General features: G+C 32.2%; 1 protein-coding gene across 5 annotated transcripts in view; it reads right to left on the bottom strand.

Annotated features, from left to right (window-relative positions):
• The window catches only part of LOC115881974 (syntaxin-binding protein 5), a 175,133-nt gene that overhangs the window by 11,692 nt on the left and 144,739 nt on the right, over positions 1-18,702 (bottom strand). For 4 of the 5 annotated variants that reach the window (XM_030899733.1, XM_030899734.1, XM_030899736.1 and 1 more), the window contains exons 11-14: positions 17,123-17,265; positions 16,858-17,059; positions 15,244-15,558; positions 12,237-12,627 (exon numbers count right to left, since the gene is read on the bottom strand). In XM_030899733.1, coding sequence (XP_030755593.1) covers positions 12,237-12,627; positions 15,244-15,558; positions 16,858-17,059; positions 17,123-17,265 — 1,051 coding nt within the window. Of the gene's footprint in view, positions 1-3,509; positions 3,670-12,236; positions 12,628-15,243; positions 15,559-16,857; positions 17,060-17,122; positions 17,266-18,702 lie in introns of all 5 variants that reach the window. The other variant, XM_030899738.1, reaches the window with a different exon arrangement.

The raw sequence follows: 18,702 nt of genomic DNA, 5'->3' as shown, positions 1-18,702 counted from the left end.
TACTACTCCTGCCACAAGTTTTGTTGCTCGTTTGAGCGCCTCGCATAGAGCACGTTTGATAGAGATTTATTTACCATTCCCTCTTTGTTCGGACATATTGGATTAGATTAGTTTCTAAGCCGCATTCGCAGTTGGATGATGAGAATAATATAATGCAGAGAGCTTCTCATGTCCATAATTTAAAATCGTAGGTATATATAGCTGGACAAAGGGTGAGTTAATACTTTGTGAAAGCTCTATAAAGGATTTATGGTTTATGAATGAAATTTTGAGATCAGAGAGACTACAATTTTGTGTAAAGAATACCTTTTGATACATTGAAATAAACATTTTTAATAATAAAAATATTAGATTTTCGGTAAAATGTTTAATCAGTTATTTATTATACTGGGCGAGTCTTAAATAAGCGTTTTTTGTCGCAAAAAAAAGATGTTGAAAATCGTGCATATTCCTTTAAATTTTCCTCTATATTTTATAAAACTTTTTAGAACTGCCTGTTCACCGCAAATTTTTCCACCTCATAATTTTTAATCTCTGACATTACTATGGTTACAGCACGGGGGTGTCACTTGTATGGGAAAACAGGCAACAGTCAAATTTAAACGTGCCAGGACCAACGACAAAGAAAGCAACATCTGCCAGGCATTGGCTTTCTTTGTCACTCACATTGCTTAAATCATGATACCGCGGCCATTTTGCCAACAAAGAAGCTGACCGGGCTGTCCTGGCAAGTGATTTAAAACAATTTTGCTTTTACAATATTAAATTACCATTTGGATGTATTTAATGCGATTATTCAATTAACTGGTAAGTCAGAAATTACACACAAATACTTTATTCGTAAATACAACTAAGATGTAAACGTAGTTTTGTATTTTTAGATTTCAACTTTTGCAAAGACCCGCCGATAGAACTTGCCTGGCAGCGTACCTGTTTAACTAAACGTATTATTTCCTGATAATAATATCAAAACACGTAAGTACCTCTATAATTTATGATGACAAATGATTTTGATTATGTTTTATGTTATTTAAATACTTTCTAACCTCAAATAATAGTAAGATCCTTGTTTATATCGCACAGCCCGTTCAAAACTGTATTGTCTTCAAAAAATGTTTACAAAACAAACAATTATTACAAAAACAATGTCCTTTTAATCTGATTTATACCTCAGAAGGATGCCAGTAAAATTTTATTAAATCAACATTATATTATTTGGCCATTAATATCCAAAAAGGAGCATATTGCCTTAACTTAAATTTTCTTTTACTTCTCTTGACAATGTTCTCTATATTCTCTATTTTGAGTTAGTAAACTTTTGAACGGGATGTGCGATATATAAAATACATAATATATCCAAGGGTATGATCTGATAAAAGTATTTTTTGATGCATTTTTTGGTTGTTTATGCACGTTGGCTTGGTTTATGTTTTATTCAGCTTATATTTATTTGGTATAACAGTTTTTTTTTTGCCTTTGGAATGGCATGCATTGAGGCTAGATAGTGTTTCATTAGATCATTAAAGGAATTTAAATTAGCATATATTTTTTGTGATTATGTGTTATCATGATACAGGTAGTTGTATCATAGTGCCTTATGCATGTTATTTACCTATTATATACTTATGTATTATCAGTAAATAGATGATAACATAGTACTAAAATGTCTTTTTAATAGTATGTTTATCTTTCCAATTCACTAGTTATTTGCAAAATGTATTTTGAACTAATTTAAGTCATTAATTGATCATCTTTCTTTTCAGGTTCCGGATATTCTTTTCATTGTTAAAAAAATATATATATTTCAATATTATTGTAATATAAATCGCAACTCTAAAAAATAAATGATATTGTTTACTAATGTGTAATTTATTTACTATGAATTTTCTCTGAAAATAATAAGTCTTTAATAATATCATTGATTTGCTGTGTAAAGTTAATAGACATATTTTTAATACATTAAATTATATTAAAGTAATAAAAAATATGTTTATTAACTTTAAACAGTAAGTCAGTGAGACTTATAAAAATATTTTTTTTTTAAATTTCCCCTCTTTTAAGCCCCGCCCCTCCAATTCCCCTCAATTTAGCTAGTACTGCCAGGCGACACCAGGTGGCGTCTGTTTCCATTTTTTAACATGAAGTTAGCATTTCTTTAATGTACCTATTCTCTGGGTTACAGTACTAAAATGGAAGCAAATACAGAAAAAATCCGGTGGCTCTCAAAAGTTTTTAAAAATAAATCTATTTTTTTTAATTTTCAAACTTGAATATCTCGGTTATTTTGGAGTTATTTGAAAAACGATAAAGAGAAAAAAAAAGTTTCTTTTATTCATACTTATCAGCCCTGAAAATATTTGCACTTATACAGGGTGAGTGATAAGTGCAAACATTTTCTCTTTACCATTTTTTAGATAACTCCAAAATAACTAAGTTATTTTACTTTGAAAATTTCCAAAAAATAGTATATTGTTTAGGAGGAGTAAAAATGACTTTTTGTGGCGATACTGTACGTTTGACTAAGCACAAAAAGTCATTTTCGCTCCGAATAAAACATGCTATTTTTTTCAAACGTCACAAATAAGTTTTTAAACAATTTCAAAGGTTTCAAATAATATAAAAATATTTAAAAGTCATACCTTGTATGTAATTATATATCGAGAAACTATGGTTACACTCGTTAAATTTGACACTTTATGTCAGTTTAATAATATATTTTCGTACTTTTATAATTAGACGTAAAAGTGCTTTACTTTTATGCCTAGGCGTTAAAATAACTTTTTTATATTGTCAATCAAATCGAAAAAATTAATACTTTTGTGACGATTGAAAAAAATAAATTTACTTAAATTTTGAGAACCACTGGATCTTTTCTGAATTTTGTTTCTTGTAAATTTAATCTACTACCTATGTTGCCATATTATCAAGAAATTGTATTTTTTAACTAAAATCTAAAAAAATAACCAAAAAAAAATTCAAAAAATTTCATACTTTTTTTCGAAAAAAAATCGTATTTCTGGAGTCAAAATATACAACCTCCAAAAATATTTGCACTTATTTAAGACTCACCCTGTATATTTAGATGTGTTTAGTAGAATATAATAATAAAGGAACTTATTGTACTTCTCTAACCGAACCATCTCATTAAAACAACGAAAAAAAAACTAGTGCCTCAAAAACTAAAAATAAAAACGTGGTAGTGGATCGTAAAGAAGTGAGTGAAATTCGTAAAAAAAGAGATAAAAAAGAAGAGGAGAACACAACAATGACAATGACCGAACCCTCATCAATGCAATAATCTCGATTGGTGACTGAGAGTGTACTACCAAAACTGCAATACTGCCTGGCCACCATCAGCTGCTGCCTGGCGTGCCGATCGAGAAGCGGCGGCTGTTGTTGGCCGCCGGGGGCGACCGTGGCGGCGCAGAAGGGCGGCGCCGCCCCCACGTACAGCGACTGGTCCTCGGAATAAGACGCCGTGGAGAGGCATTTGTGCAGTTTGCGGGTACCTTGGCTGCGGCTGCGTCTGGGAGCCTCAGGTCGGGGGCGGGAAGAAGACGAACCGCCGCTGGTGTTGGGGAACGCGGCGGGTAGTGCGGTGGCGGCGCTGCTGGGGGCGGCAGAGCCGACGCCGCTGGTCGAGGACGAGCTGAGACACACGCCGTTCATCTGGCGGACACAAGAGACAACCACGACAGTTGGACAGACACACAGACTGGGGGTGGGGATGTTGGGACAATGTTGTTGGGTTAAATATTAGAGTACTAACCAAGTAGCATTTTTAGACACAAAATCGAAACAAAGTCTCTCAGTTTCGTCACATTTTTTATATTTATGTTTCGTAACATAAATCGCTTTTTGTTTCGAAACATTTTACCAAAATATGGTTTCGCTACATAAGCTATAACAATAAAGATCTTAGTGTCACAAATTTTTCGAAACTATTAAGAAAGAGATGTGGCTCATATTTACAGTTTTCGTACCCGTTTTGTGCCTCAAAAGTTTTCATAATTTATTTGATATTCTGTATTATGTTTATTTCATTCATTTTTTTAGCAAATATGATATAATGTAGATAATTTGTGTCCGACTCCATGTCAATAAAATATTATAAAATAATGAATTAAAATTCCACCATATTGGCTAGTGGTAGCGTTTTTAACTAAAAATATATGTTTTTATCGGCTGTTGAGCTTTTAAACTCATGGGAACGCGTTCTACTTACATTAATTTATATATTTTTATTTTCAGAACCATGATATAGAAATAAAAATAAAAATCTATATTTCAAACAAAAATATTTTGTAGCAACAAATAATGATATATAGAAGGGGCATTAAAAATATGAAAGTACATTATTAAATTAAACGATAAATTTGCTTTTGCCAGACATTTTTTGTATGAGAAAACTTAAAAACAAAGATTTTAAGACAAAAAAATTATGGCGGAGGTCGACATTGTTGATGGTTGATTTCATTTTGAAATCCACAGACAGACATAGACTATTTCAGTTTGGTATTTTGTTTCTTCTCATTTAGAAACAGTTGCTGCTGAAAACGTGTACATCTTAGACACAAACTGCAGAAAATGTTTCGAAACATTTCCTCTAAAAGTTTTGATTCCGCAACGACTAGTGTCACCACATTGGAAACATATGTAATAAAGCCATATAAAATTTGTAGATATCGGAAATGTTTCCGATTTGTGGCATACCCTTTCCATTTTGTGTCAAGAAACAGACACGATTATTAGAAACTTTACCTAAAACGTGTCCAAAAATGCTACCTGGGTATGTGTCAATGTCCTTAATACTCTTAATATCCTATAACTCAAAAGCAGACAGAATACAACTAGATATTCATTAAGTAGTCTTCACTAAGTTTTTGATAATCCGTTTTACATCATATTTCATTGTTTATTAAATATGTGACAAAGTCATAAGACAACTTATAAATAAAATCACTTTAAAACTACTTATTATGAATTTATATAATTGTATTTTTGTCTAACCGTATCTTGAATTGTCAACTATAAATTTGATTTGATCTTTACAGACATTTTAGTATCACTCGGAAACATGTAACTGTTTTTTTTTTCAAGAAATCACAGTAAAACCAAAAAAATACCTTATCGAGAAAGTACAGAAAATAATAATGTTATATACATTTTATAAAGGGAATTTAGGGATAAAAGCTATTCATCTAGATTATAACCACGGCAAAAAATAATCAGCAGGGTCTTTTGTATTATACAGCATTTTAACGGTATAATTTTTTTGACACAATATCTAATGACTAGGAACTATTTTCTCCTATAACAGCGTAAATAAAATACAACCCTGACAATTTTTAACCCGTTTGTAAGAGTCATCTTTCACCGTGTCATTGGACACGAAATAAAAACCTTGGTAGGCAGCGGCCTTTGTAGTTAACTAACGAGTGTTTTAGAAAAAGCTACTAAAAAGACCGAAAAATGCCATGCCTGTATAAAACTGCTGTTTAAATTTTGTGCCGAGTCATTTTACCGTGTGCGACAATTACTGCTGCTGTGGTTCACTATGTTCGGAGCACGCTATCGTGTACAATAAATACAATCGAGTTTTACAACCAAACACTCGATAAAGCGAACATAAACTCTTATCGAATCTTTAGTTAATGTTCATTCTTAACTGCTCGATAAAAATTTTGGTTACGATAAAATAGTTTAAAAATAAGTCATAGCAAAGATTATAGGATTTTTTTCATAACCTAATTGACTATGAGTCACCTTTCTTTATATATCAATTTTCTGAAATTATAGAACATTACATAAATATGAAATTAATAGGTTATAGATATTTTTTTCGAGAATACTTTAGTTTTTTTAAAACAGATGGGGATTTTTGCATTCTTAAAATCAATTTTGTAATTATAATGAAAGAAGCGATAGCCTCTAAAAGAAAAATAAAAGAGGCTTTTTTAATACAATCTAATAAAAATAAATGTATTGCTCATGCATCTGTAGATGTTAGTAATGTATGGCAAACGCTTCTTTGATTTTAAGGAACATAATATAAATAAACATAAAATGACACAGAAAGTATTAAAGCTTTTTGGTTTTTTCTTGTTAAGTAATTGTTATCAGGTAGTAATTGTTAATTTTGAAGTTTAACTTCATATAATGTCATTTTAGCAGAACGTCAACGGTTTTTGTAGACGTATCTATTTAAAAAAAAAACTAAAGTGTTCTCGAATAGTTGAATTTAAATATTTTAAATAGTTTTTTTCTTTATTCTTTTTTTATTCTTTGTATTTTTTTGCTTCCGACAACGAAAAGAGATAAACTTTCCGAAACGTTAAGAATTTTTTGTCCGTTAGGCAAATTTGTTTATTGCTGACAATTAGTCTCCGTTGGATTAATGCCAGCAGTGTTTAAAAAAAATAACTATTTTATTTTGTAGATTTTTTTTTCCAATGGCGAAATACTCATAGAACTTTTTGGATACATGAATCCGCCACATTGGTATAGACATTTATTATCATGTAAACAGTTAAGAATAAACATTTCCACATAATTATACAAAAAATATACATAATACAGACAATTTTTTTTTTTGTCTACAAAACGGCACTTGGATCTACTTTCTCTATTGTTTAGTGCCAATTTACCCCAAAAGACTAGACCCGCGATAGCCAGACATCCCGTGGTAGCTGTACCATCCGGGGACGAGGGCCAAAACAACCCCTGGCAAAGTCAAAAAGCACACTGAGTCCGGTTCTGTGCGGCAACCACAAAAACAGCAATATTGTTAACAATGCGACTGATATATAAATCAATGTTTCCAAACTTCCATCGTGTTTATTTTGCAGTATATTCAAAATAAACTAAAAGACAGAAGATTTCTTACTAACAAGGCCGCTGTCTAAAGTTGTTACGCATAATAATTCAATTTATTTAGAGAGTATTTTCACGGAGATCTTAGTCTTGAAAGAGATTGTTTCAATTAAGGTACTCGGAAAGTTAAGCAATTCTGGAATAGTTTGAGGATTTTCATTTAAGCTGTTATGTCTGCATTATTTCGATTTAACCAAAGCCGATTACAATTTAAAAGACGTCCTAAAAGGGTTAAGCTAAAATCTTCGTGAAATAAACTTAATAAATTAATAACATTAAATTGTGATTTGTTATAATATGGTTCTATCACTACCCTGTTTAAAATAAAAATAAGAAAATTAACAACAAAGTAAACAACAAAAGCCAACGTAAAAAAGAAAGCTAGGACGTAAGCGAATATTACAAAAAATAAGTATGGCACAAAAAACACGTATTTTTTGTAAAAATAAACAAAAAAATAAGTGTTCGAGGACTCCCTAATACGAATCCAATGTATTCGTAAAATCTACCAGCTCTAAGAGCTATATGTAACGATCTAAAAACGATATCAAAAGAGCAGAAGATCAAAATTCGATATGATAATAATTATAAACAAGCAAAACTAAAAATACCGGGTGAGTCTCAAAAGTGGCTCACCCCTATAACTTTTTTATTTTTTCAGTTAAAAAAACGAGATTTGGTATGTCAGTATATGACATAAATTAGGATTGATTGACGTATTCAATTGTTTTCGGTCACTTCCGGTTTCACCGGAAATGACTACAAGTTTTGATTTTTAAATGACACCCCGGTATTTATTTACTTTATTCGATAGAAAATGTCACTCTGAATAGAATGACATATCATATGTCAACTTTTGACATTTTCGCATATGGTTTATTTATATATAATTATAACTTGCCATTCGTAAGTGTGTGGTATCAAATTGTTCGTAAAGAAATGCTTTTTCCAAATATGCTAATGAGCCACCCTCGTTCCATTTGAAAAAATTGAGGTATGATTAAAAATACGATTTGAGCATTTTCAAGCTGGACAGGACAAGACACTAAAAATATTAGACGATCAAATCTATTTTTCCAAGACTCCTTGATGAAGAATTAGTGTCTTTAACATAGTCATGGCACTCTAGATTGAATTTTAAGATACAATTTTTGATTAAGCGAGAATGTCAAAAGTTGACATATGATATGTCATTCTATTCAGAATGTCATTTTCTATCGAATAAAGTAAAAAAATACCGAGGGTGCTATTTAAAAATAAAAAGTTGTAGTCATTTTCTGTGAAATAGGAAGTGACCAAAAACAATTAAATACACCAATCAATCCTAATTTATGTCATATACTAACATACCAAATCTCGTTTTTTTATCTGAAAAAATAAAAAAGTTATAGGGGGTGAGCCACTTTTGAGACGCACCCGGTATATAAGCAGATAGTTACAGAATGGTAATATTTTTTAACGTAGTTATCGTTTTTATATTTCATATATTTTTTTCGTGTATTTTAATACATCGAAATAAGAGGCATGTTACTATTGTTTTATATTAACTAAGATAAATGTATTTTTTTTATTTTCATATTTTTTGAAATTTATTACTATCTACTGTAACTTTCTGCTATATAAACCTTAAAGAGTATTGGTTAAATATAAATAGAGAAAAAATCAAAAAAAAAGTAGAATAAAAAAAATTTGGTAGAATAAATAAATTGTAGAATTCTAGAGCTAGGTAGCAAGAACTAGAATAGAATTCTACAATTCACTTGGGTCTACTGCGGATTATTTGTTGTTAAAAATAGCATAATGGAGCTTGTTTAATAATATTTAAAGTAATAATATCAAATAAACTTTTAGTTACGTCATCGAGGGCGCGGTTTTTAAATTAATTGTTGCCACCCATGGACATCAGTGGCGTGCATTACATATAGGCAAAAAAGCATTGCCTACCCTTCGATTTATTCAAGACAGACGCAAAATAAAAATATATTTATCTCTATATTTACCAATGCGACCTACATTGTTTTATTTTTCTAAATAGTAAGTTAGTATTGTGTTTATTACGGTTGCAAAACCGGAAACATCATACAAAACAAACGCCACCTGTTCAACGTCTTATTATTACCTAAAAAAAAGCATCCCATTATTCGAAATCGAACGCACGGCCGCAACTTAACATTACATGGATATGGACAAGCAAAAGCAGTGCGTTACCGCAGTACGGATGCACCCGATGTCTCGATCCCGCCGATGCGGTATTGCCAGTTCCGATGTTATTACAGAACTATGCAAGAAACAGTCCATGTTATTTTATATGATCAATTTTAAATAACTGTGTTTTAGAAAGATTTGTATTATGTAGCAAATTAGAAATTTGCTTGTCTGTCATCTGTATTTGTTTCCAAATGATTTCATTTATTATTTTATTTGACTGTAAAATCATTTTGGTACATAAAACCTATTAGGCAGTGGCAATTGGCAATCTGACAATATTGTGTACGGTTATTGTTTTAGCTAATTCGCCAGTCGTTGAGTCGCCTATCGGGAAGAAATAATGATTGAATAATAGACAGATTATTCGTTTTGCATCTATAAATAATTAAATTTATTTGCTGTTATTTGAATTTAATTTTGTTTGAGTTTAAAGTTAAAATACGTTAGACAGTAAATTTTGTATATGTACATTGTACATATATATTATGTAATACATACGTTTTTTTAGTTTTTTTTTTCATATTTTTGATTCTGTTGCCTACCCTACTGTAAATGGTACTGCACGCCACTGATGGACATATTCGGCGCCGCACAGTGGATCGACCCAATGCAATTTGCTGAACATTCAGCAATTATGCAAAATTTCTAACTTAAGACATTTTTTGGAATAAATGTACTCTAAAATCTTCAAATTTGTTAAAAATAGTCATAACTTTATTATAGATAACTTACTGAAAAGCGCAGGAGTGTTTTTCCAGAATATATATTTTATTTGAATTTCCGTATTAAATTGACTATTACAAATTAAACTGCATAATTTCATACTTATTCCAAAGCTTAATGAACTTTTTATCATATTTTTATTCTATATGAATTATGACCTTGCGATTAGTCCAGTTCTTTAATAATAATAATAATAGCTCCCGAATATAGCGTTTAACGCCTTGGGAGCAGCAAGGTACAGCTTGCTATACTAGAGCCGTTCGGTATACAAGGAAGGTAATGTGGCTAGCACTACGCTTCAACCTGTGAATAAGAAGACTAAGGAAGGAGCATAATGCTATCCATGTATTCATGCATGGTGGGCGGAAAAAGCACTCTAGGGTGGGGATCCTTGACAGTTCTGTTTGACGATTCATTTGACACATTGGAATTTGATTTGAAATTTTGTGGATTTGTCAGTCTTTACGGAGCTTATTTTATGTTATTTATTATTTATTCTACTACTGATAGTTGTATAAAGGTAGTAAATCTAGATGGGAATTGTGGCAGAACTTAAATTAACAGTGACATTAGCGCGATTTATCGAAAAAGACTCTAAAATAGTTGGTTGTGTAGCGTGCGGTAGATCTCGGCAAAAATTGAGTGAAATAATGGAACAACTTTTCGCTAGTAAGTGACTATATAATATACATACGTGTAGTAAACCGATCATTTACGAAATTCACTTAAATTAACTAAATTATATATTTTCTTGCATTTTAGCTTTTATTTACTACTTGTCAAAGATCAGATGTCAAAGAATTTTGATACGTTAATTTGACTTACCTGCTTCAGTAGCGTATAAGATGTTTGTGTTAATAAATACTTATTATAACTTATCTCTTTTTATTAGAATTATATATTTTTATAACTATTTTAATAACTACCAACATTTATTCACAACGTAAAATAAAATAACAAATTATTGAGTCTACCCCACGTCTACCCTACATCATAGTTTTACATTTTTTAAATAAAATTAGAACGGTACTGATAAACGGGAATTTAAGTCGGCCATATTTGAGGCCCATCGCGGTGTACCTAAGATTTTTGATATGCTCCTTCCTTAGTCTTCTTATTCAAAGGCTTCAACCGCCTATCTTTAATACCAACATGTATTCAATAACAATAATTTTCAAAGTCCTAATTATTGTATAGTGTATCACAAAAAATTAAATTTTAAGCGGCTGTAGTAAAACTTTGTATTCATAAGTTTAGCATAAAATAGAGAAGTCATATGCACCAACAAATAATCGGGACTCGGTGGGACTTTTTGATAATTACGAAAAAAAGACGCAAACTATAATAAATTTCGCTGAAAAATGTACATTTTCACGGAGAATAGAGTTAAATAAATACCCAAGTGTTTCAAAATTTCTTTTAAATTATTCGTTAAAATATGGGCTAAAACTTTTGTATGGGGCACATGAATTAAGTCATTTATTTAATCCATAATTTGCTCTATAAATTTCCCACATATTAGATATCTTTAACAAGAAACGCATATATTGTATACCATAATATATAGCTTTGGGTGAATTTTTCAATAAAATTCGATTTTAGTTGATTAAATGATGGCTGTATGGCAGAAATATGTATTTGAAGAAATTTGTATTAAAAGTTTAAATACGATTTTAAGTGTTATGTCCAGCATTAAACATACGATCGTTCTACTGTGCGCCGTGCTGACTAAGTGGAATTTAACTTTCGCGCTAGGGATCCAGGTGGTAGCTCTGCTGTAAAAAATATCAAGGTGCCGCATTTATTTATTTATTTCCCGACATTGTCATTCGTTTTGACACTTTTTAGTTTTTTACTCCTTTAGTGCGAAGTGTACAAGCTTGTTGCCAAAAACTCATCGCAATCTTATTAGAATATTTTGAACGGGAAAGCGGTAATAATGGCCTTTTATGTCCCTTAGGTGCTGTTAAGGAGGTGAGTTTTGTTGATGTAAGTAATAACTGTTTATATATTTATAACTAATTCATTTTTGTCTCATAAAATATTTTGATTAAAAGAAAATATATAAAAATGGACAACGCTGTGCCGGTCAAGCTTAATCACGTGACTAAAAGTTTATTTGGTATGAACTGTAGTAGATAGGAGGCTCAACAATTTGTTCGACATATTCGCTGACTATTCAGCTGCTTTTTTATTATTTTCGCGACATATCTCTTGAAAAAAACCATTAATTTCTATTAAATCTCTTGAAAAAAACCATTAATTTCTATTAAACAGATCCATTATACTCCTACAAAAATACACTTTTTTGAATTTGATAAAATCTAACCAACACACATCAACCCTAAATCCCAACCGACTCCCAAACTCCTACTAAAACACCCCAAAAGCGAACAACCCCCAAAACACCACCACCCAGCGTCAAGACTTACTGAAACGTCTCATAAAACTCCCGGTGAACGAAGCCGGCGGACTGACCACACAATCGTCCTTATCCCTCAAGTCTCTAACCACCATATTGCCATCCCCTCTGGATACTTTGACGTTAGGCACAGGCAGGAACCGCTCGCCGTCGCGTTTCTGCTGGGAACCCTTCTTTTTATAGCCTCTGGGTGGTCGAATGGGAACTCCGTTGTCGTCTTCCAGGTCTAGGTTATCAGGTCGGATGGCCAGGCTCATCTTGCGGCTGCCTGGAGGGTCAGGCGCTAAGAGAACTGTGTCGAAGGGTTCGTCCACTTCGGGCGACATCTGTCCGGAGGAGAGCTCGCTGTGAGCAGGTTCGTGGAGTGGGGTGGGAGATTTAACACGGCCGTAGGGATCCACCTAGCGAGTCGAAGGGTTACTAACTGTATATTTCGGAAGATTATTACGAGGGACGATGTTTCACTTAATGTTTCAATGACATAAATTTAGATAGGATACTAAATATAACAATTAAAGTGTGTAATACCATTTAAAAAATGAGTCTATAAAATATTTAAATAAAAAATGTTTACTCCCCACGTTGGGCGCCAAAAATAAATGTGTTACGTTTTTCTGTTTTGGTTTGGTTTTTAGTCGCATTGCAAATAATTCTAGCTTTTTTTAATTATTTAAACATTTGAAGATTACAGGGAAAACCCAGCTTTGTCCATTTTAAATGCAACCGAGAAAAATTCAATTTAGTGTTAGAATCTGATCCCCATTGGTTAATTTTTAAAGAAATATATTATTTTCGGCTGAATAATTAGAAAAATATATATTACTACCATTTATTATATTATTACTACCTATTTTATTAATATTGTTTCTCCAAAAAAAACCTTTATGGGTATTTCGCCACTGCACTGCAAGAAAATCTACAAAATGAAATAGTTATTTTTTGTAAACATTTTAATAATAATATCATTTTAACAGAACGTCAACGGTTTCTTGTAGACGTATCTGTTTTAAAAAAGTAAAGTGTTCCCGAATAGTTGAATTTAAATATTTTAAATAGTTTTTTTCTTATTCTTTGTATTTTTTTTGCTTCCGGCGACGGAAAGAGATAAACTTTCCGAAACGTTAAGCATTTTTTTCTTTGTTAGGCAAATTTGTATAACTGTAAAATAACTTCTGACAAGCAGTGTCCGTTTAGGTTTAACGCAGAAGTGTTTACAGAAAATAACTATTTTATTTTGTAGAATTTATAGCAGTGCAGTGGCGAAATACCCATAAAAGATTTTTTTTGGAGAGATGAATCCGCCACATAGGTATAGACATTTTTTTTATGAATATTGTTAATTAACGCAATATTCTGAAATACCGAAATAAAAATTTTTAATTAAACGTTGTATAACGTATTTAAATCTAAACTATTATTTTTTGTTGTAGGATGAAAATTAATATTTAAGTAGGTTTTTATTAGAATACATAAATTTACTACATGTCAACTAACTGCAAGATACATATGCTTGTCGCCCATGCGTAAGGAATCTCTGGTTTTTGCCATTTATGCGTGGAATACGGTGGTTTTTTCCCTTATACGGCAAAATAACCAAGCTGTAATGTCTCTAGGGCTAAGTGTATTATTGCTTTCTTTGATGGTGCCTCAAATAACGGTAGCATTTGACTATAAAGTTGTGTTACTATCTTAATTTCAATGAAAATGTAACAAAAAGCTGGGTTTTCTCGTGTAGTCTTCATTTATTTATTTCTAACCAAATATAGCAATTTTATTTACCAAATACAGCTGTGTTTTGCTTTTTTTCTCTTGTATGACAGATGCCTTTTAAGTATATGTAGGTTTTTTTGGAAATATTGGCAAATTCACGACTGCACTATTGACGAAAAATAGCCGTTAAAAGGGTGTAACAGAAAAAAACATTACACACTTATTTTTGGCGCCAAACGTGGGGCTCTAATATTCGAGAATTTTGCTTAATAACGTTTTTGTTTATTATTAATTTGTTTCTTTCCACTTAAGCTTTATTCAGAACCTCGCAATTAGTGGAACAAATTAGTGGTTTCAATTACACTTTATACTTTTTAGTTTACAATCATTCACAATGGTTAAAAACACAATTAAAATTAATATAATATCCTAGCAACAGCTTACAGTAATCAGTTGTATCCATAAAGAAAGCCTAATATTTAGCTTATAAAACAATAAACTTTTAGATTTCTAACCACATTTCCTCTTGACGGATGATAATCAAAGGCCAAAATTACATTCTTCTCAAATTTTGAAGTATAATTAGTGAAAAAGTTAAAAGTTTGATAACTTTTTCTACTAATTGAAAACGTCTACCACTAATTTTGACGTTCTGAATGCTTAAGCGGCCCATACATTATCAAACAAATTGCGCAACAAAGCGATGCGCAACGCTGCTTTGCACAACTGATTCAGCCGTCCATACACTATCAAACAAGTTGCGCACCACAAACTGCATGTACTTAGTAAAATGTTGATTAAACTTTTTATTAAAAGTTGTGCATTGTTTGAGAAACAATCATGTCTTCAATTGCCATTGTGTCAATTATTATCGTATATACCCTAGATGATGTCGATGATACCAAAAAACGAAAAAGAAAACAAAGAATATGGATGAAAGATATTGCACAACAAAGCGCCACACACATACACTACACAACGCGTTGCGCAAACTGTCCTGTTGCACGAAAGAATTCAAACATTCTTGACACTCATCAAACAATTGCGCAACGCATCAAACACTACTATACATTGGCAACTCGTTGCGCAACAGCCTGCGATGCGCAATTTGATGATAATGTATGGACCGCTTTACATTCAAATTAGAGGAACAAACTTCTACGCTAATTGAAACCACTAATTGCCAGGTTCTAATGAAGCTTTAACTTTTATAACTATAAAGATAGTAATAATTATAATATTCTCCGTATAAAAAATAAACGAAATATACAATTGGTAACCCTCACACACCAACCCAATCTACTAACCACGGTGTTCTCCTCAGCCGAGTCTGGCGAACTGCCATTCTCCTGCTCCTCCAAGTTATCGATCAATTCGCTCCCTGGCAAAACGCCCGAATAGAATATACTGTGCCGTTTCTCCTTCAGCGAGTTCTTCAGTTTCATATCGACCTTGCTCAGCTGACGTTTCAGGCCCTTCCACGTGGACGATTTCCTCCTCACGGCCAGCATCGGTATGGGAATGGCGTCCTTCTCGTCTTCCAGCGCCTCCTGGGCCTGCTCCACCGGAGTGGGACAGGGAACGGTGCCAAAATTGAACGGGGACTCTGGAGAACGTCCCATCTATCGGTGATATAATGACAGAGTCGTAGTGGAGCAAATAATCGATTTTAAAAAGGGGTTCAAGTTTTAAAATTTAGTGCTGTACTAGCTCAAAAAACAGAAAAGATAAGGTTAAATTAAAAATAGAGTTGCTGGGTTGGAGATTGCAACCGATTAGGTTAATTTGCAAAATAATAATAATAAAAATTGTACACGGGGTGTTTGAGAAAGGTTGGCAATATCGAAGAATATAAGTATCTGTCTGGTTTTAATCAATAATATTTCTACTAGGCATTTGACATTTAAAACGATCAATATAAACAAAAAAAAATTGTGAATAAATATGATTTATTTTTCACATCATAAACTTTTTAAAAACGTTTATTGATGTTAAAAAAAACATAGAGGTTCATTTGAAATAGCCGATAAAAATACAAGACTTGTTACATTGATACAAAAAAAGTTTTGATTCATTGGTGTATTTTAGTATCTGTAAACTACTACCAACGCCTCTTAAAATACATCTAATTCAAAAGATAGAGAAATTTTCAATTTATCTACTAATTTTGGAGAACTTTAAATACTTTTAATAAACTATAGTTACTTCAAAAACCCCTCGGTATAGATTATGACATTATTATGGGTATTTTTAATGAAAATTCTATGAAAAAAAATAACTCATTGAAAAAATACAACTTTAGTGAAAAAAAAAATACTTGAATCATCCTTTATATCTATCAAAATATTGTTAAAATGTGCTTAAAAAAACTATTGCCTTTATACCATACGATCGAAAAAAAACAGCGTCAAACACGGCTGGTGGATGACAATCGATAATAATTTTGGCAAGGTAAAGCCCTAGACTTCATTTAGTTGGCTCTTATTCTTCTTTATTTTTTGTTATATATATAGGTTGCGATTTATTATTATATTGAGTAAAAATTATTTTTAAATGGTGTACTTAAAATTCGAGAAAATTTTTTTTGGGAATAATTTCCAAAGTTTGGTGTTAATTTCACAAGTTTTAAGTTTAAGTAAAGTAATTTTAAATTAATTAACAACTGACCATAATTTTGAACAAATGCCGTACAGAAATAATTAATTAAATCGCGTACAGCGAATATTCTTATATATTAAATAGCCTCCAAATTCCAAACACCCTGTCTAGATTTATATAAAGGTGTATATCTGTGCGGGTACTAACACTTAGCCTAGAAAACCAAAACATTACATTATTGTTATCGTCAATATAATATAATTAATTCTGATCAACCCTTATAAAAATATATCTTTCTACATTGTCAAGTACTAGATACTGACCTGGTCTATGCTAGGACTTCGAGGTTGCCTTTCCAACTCCTGTGCCAGACTGTCCGGAACTAACTGGTTCTTCTTAGGGCTCCTAGGGACCCTAGAATAAGGGTCTTGCGCGCCGTACAGGTCGGGACTGCCAACGTTCAGGAGGCAAACCCTCTGTTCTATGTCGATGATGACCAGGCCTGATTCGTTTCCATATGCCATTCTTAAATGAAATAAAAACTGATGAAAGACAGTGGAAACAGGAATATGGATGGAGTGCGCTTACAGTCCGTAAGAACTGTTGATTGTTAGTGACGAGATGTGACTGGGGGGTTCCCCGTTACTCCAGGGAGTGAGGCACACCAGTTGCGCCTGGAATCCGGGAGGTTTTTTCTGATTGCCTGCTCGCACTTTAAGCGTAGGTCCCTCCTGTCAATCGAACAACAAAGAAAATAGTAAACCTGGATCATATATCGCTGCTTTCCGACAAAAGCGGCTCGACTCAAAATTAATAAACTTTACAATTTTTAAATAATCTTTAAGATGGTGTTTGATAGTAAATAAGTATAGTTTTAAGTATATTTTTAATACCTACTGCCTTTAAAAAGTTAAGTATTTAATATTAATAGTTATTTTTTATACAAGACGATTATGCGATTTTATCGTCGTGTATAAAACAATATCTTTTTCCATAGCGAGTTACGTTTTAAAAAATATTCAGAAATTATTATTTCAAAGAATTTATTACGAGTAGAAAAAATATTGTGCTGGGTTGGCGTTGGTTTCTATGTAATTTAACAAATAAATAAAGCTGTCTCTTTAGTTGTCAGTTTTGAGTCAATATTTTTTAATTCTCTTTCGTGTCGATTGCTGATTGAATTGGAGCGTATGAGGATAACTTATGAAAAGGAATACAAAAATTTTCAAAAATGGAAGCAATTAAAAAACGTGCGAGAAGAAATAAAGTTTTTAACCTATCCTCGCTGCTAAAGTATCATTTAATCTACCCTTGCGGTTAAAGTAAGATCACGGCATATAAATCACACGGCAGGCCGACTCGCTTTGGCGGGAACGCTACGCGCATATCCTCGCGCACGCCGTCATTTGTGTTTCCATCAACAGAAAGTAACCAGTGTCGTAGTTTTTTCAGCGGCAACACACAGTTATGGCAGATTCGGGTCAGTAGCGTGCGACTTAATTTATTTTGATTTTTTCTTGAGTGATATATTTTGTTTTTGTTGTTTTATTTTTGTTTATTATGTGATATATTTGGGTTTTCTAGTTTTATTTTCGTTTCTTATGTATTACAATTGCTAAAAGGTGCCCGGTGGTGTAGAGGTACAGGCTCTCGTCTACCAATCTCAAGGTAGTGGGTTCGAATCCCACACCCGGCATTTCATGAACCGACAATTTTTATTAAAATAAAAATAGTTTGGGTACCTAGGTCGACTCAGCCTTAAATGAGTACTTGGGATTCACAATCCTGAGGTAACGCGAAATTTCGAGAAATAATAGGCGGTTGAAGCGTAGTGCTAGCCACATTACCTTTCTTGTATACCGAACGGCTCTAGCATGGCAAGCTGTACCTTGCTACTTCCAAGGCGTTAAACGCTATATACGGGAGCTATTATTATTATAATGTAATATAATTTGTTTTAGTAGTTTTATTTTTGTTGTTCAATAAAAGTTTCTTTCTGTTTCCTAGAGATCCTATTAGGTATGTATATATGTGATTAATTATTTTAACATATTTTAGTTGTAAAAAAAAAACAGTAGTATACATATTAGGACATTCAGCTGAATAGGAAGATCTAATTAAAAATCTTAACAAACTTTAATATTAGTAAGATTTAATGTTAAATATTT

Source organism: Sitophilus oryzae, unplaced genomic scaffold, assembly GCF_002938485.1.
Source record: "Sitophilus oryzae breed Bouriz unplaced genomic scaffold, Soryzae_2.0 scaffold_1745_pilon_pilon, whole genome shotgun sequence".
NCBI lineage: Eukaryota > Metazoa > Arthropoda > Insecta > Coleoptera > Curculionidae > Sitophilus > Sitophilus oryzae.
This window is presented reverse-complemented; position numbering and strand designations above follow the sequence as displayed.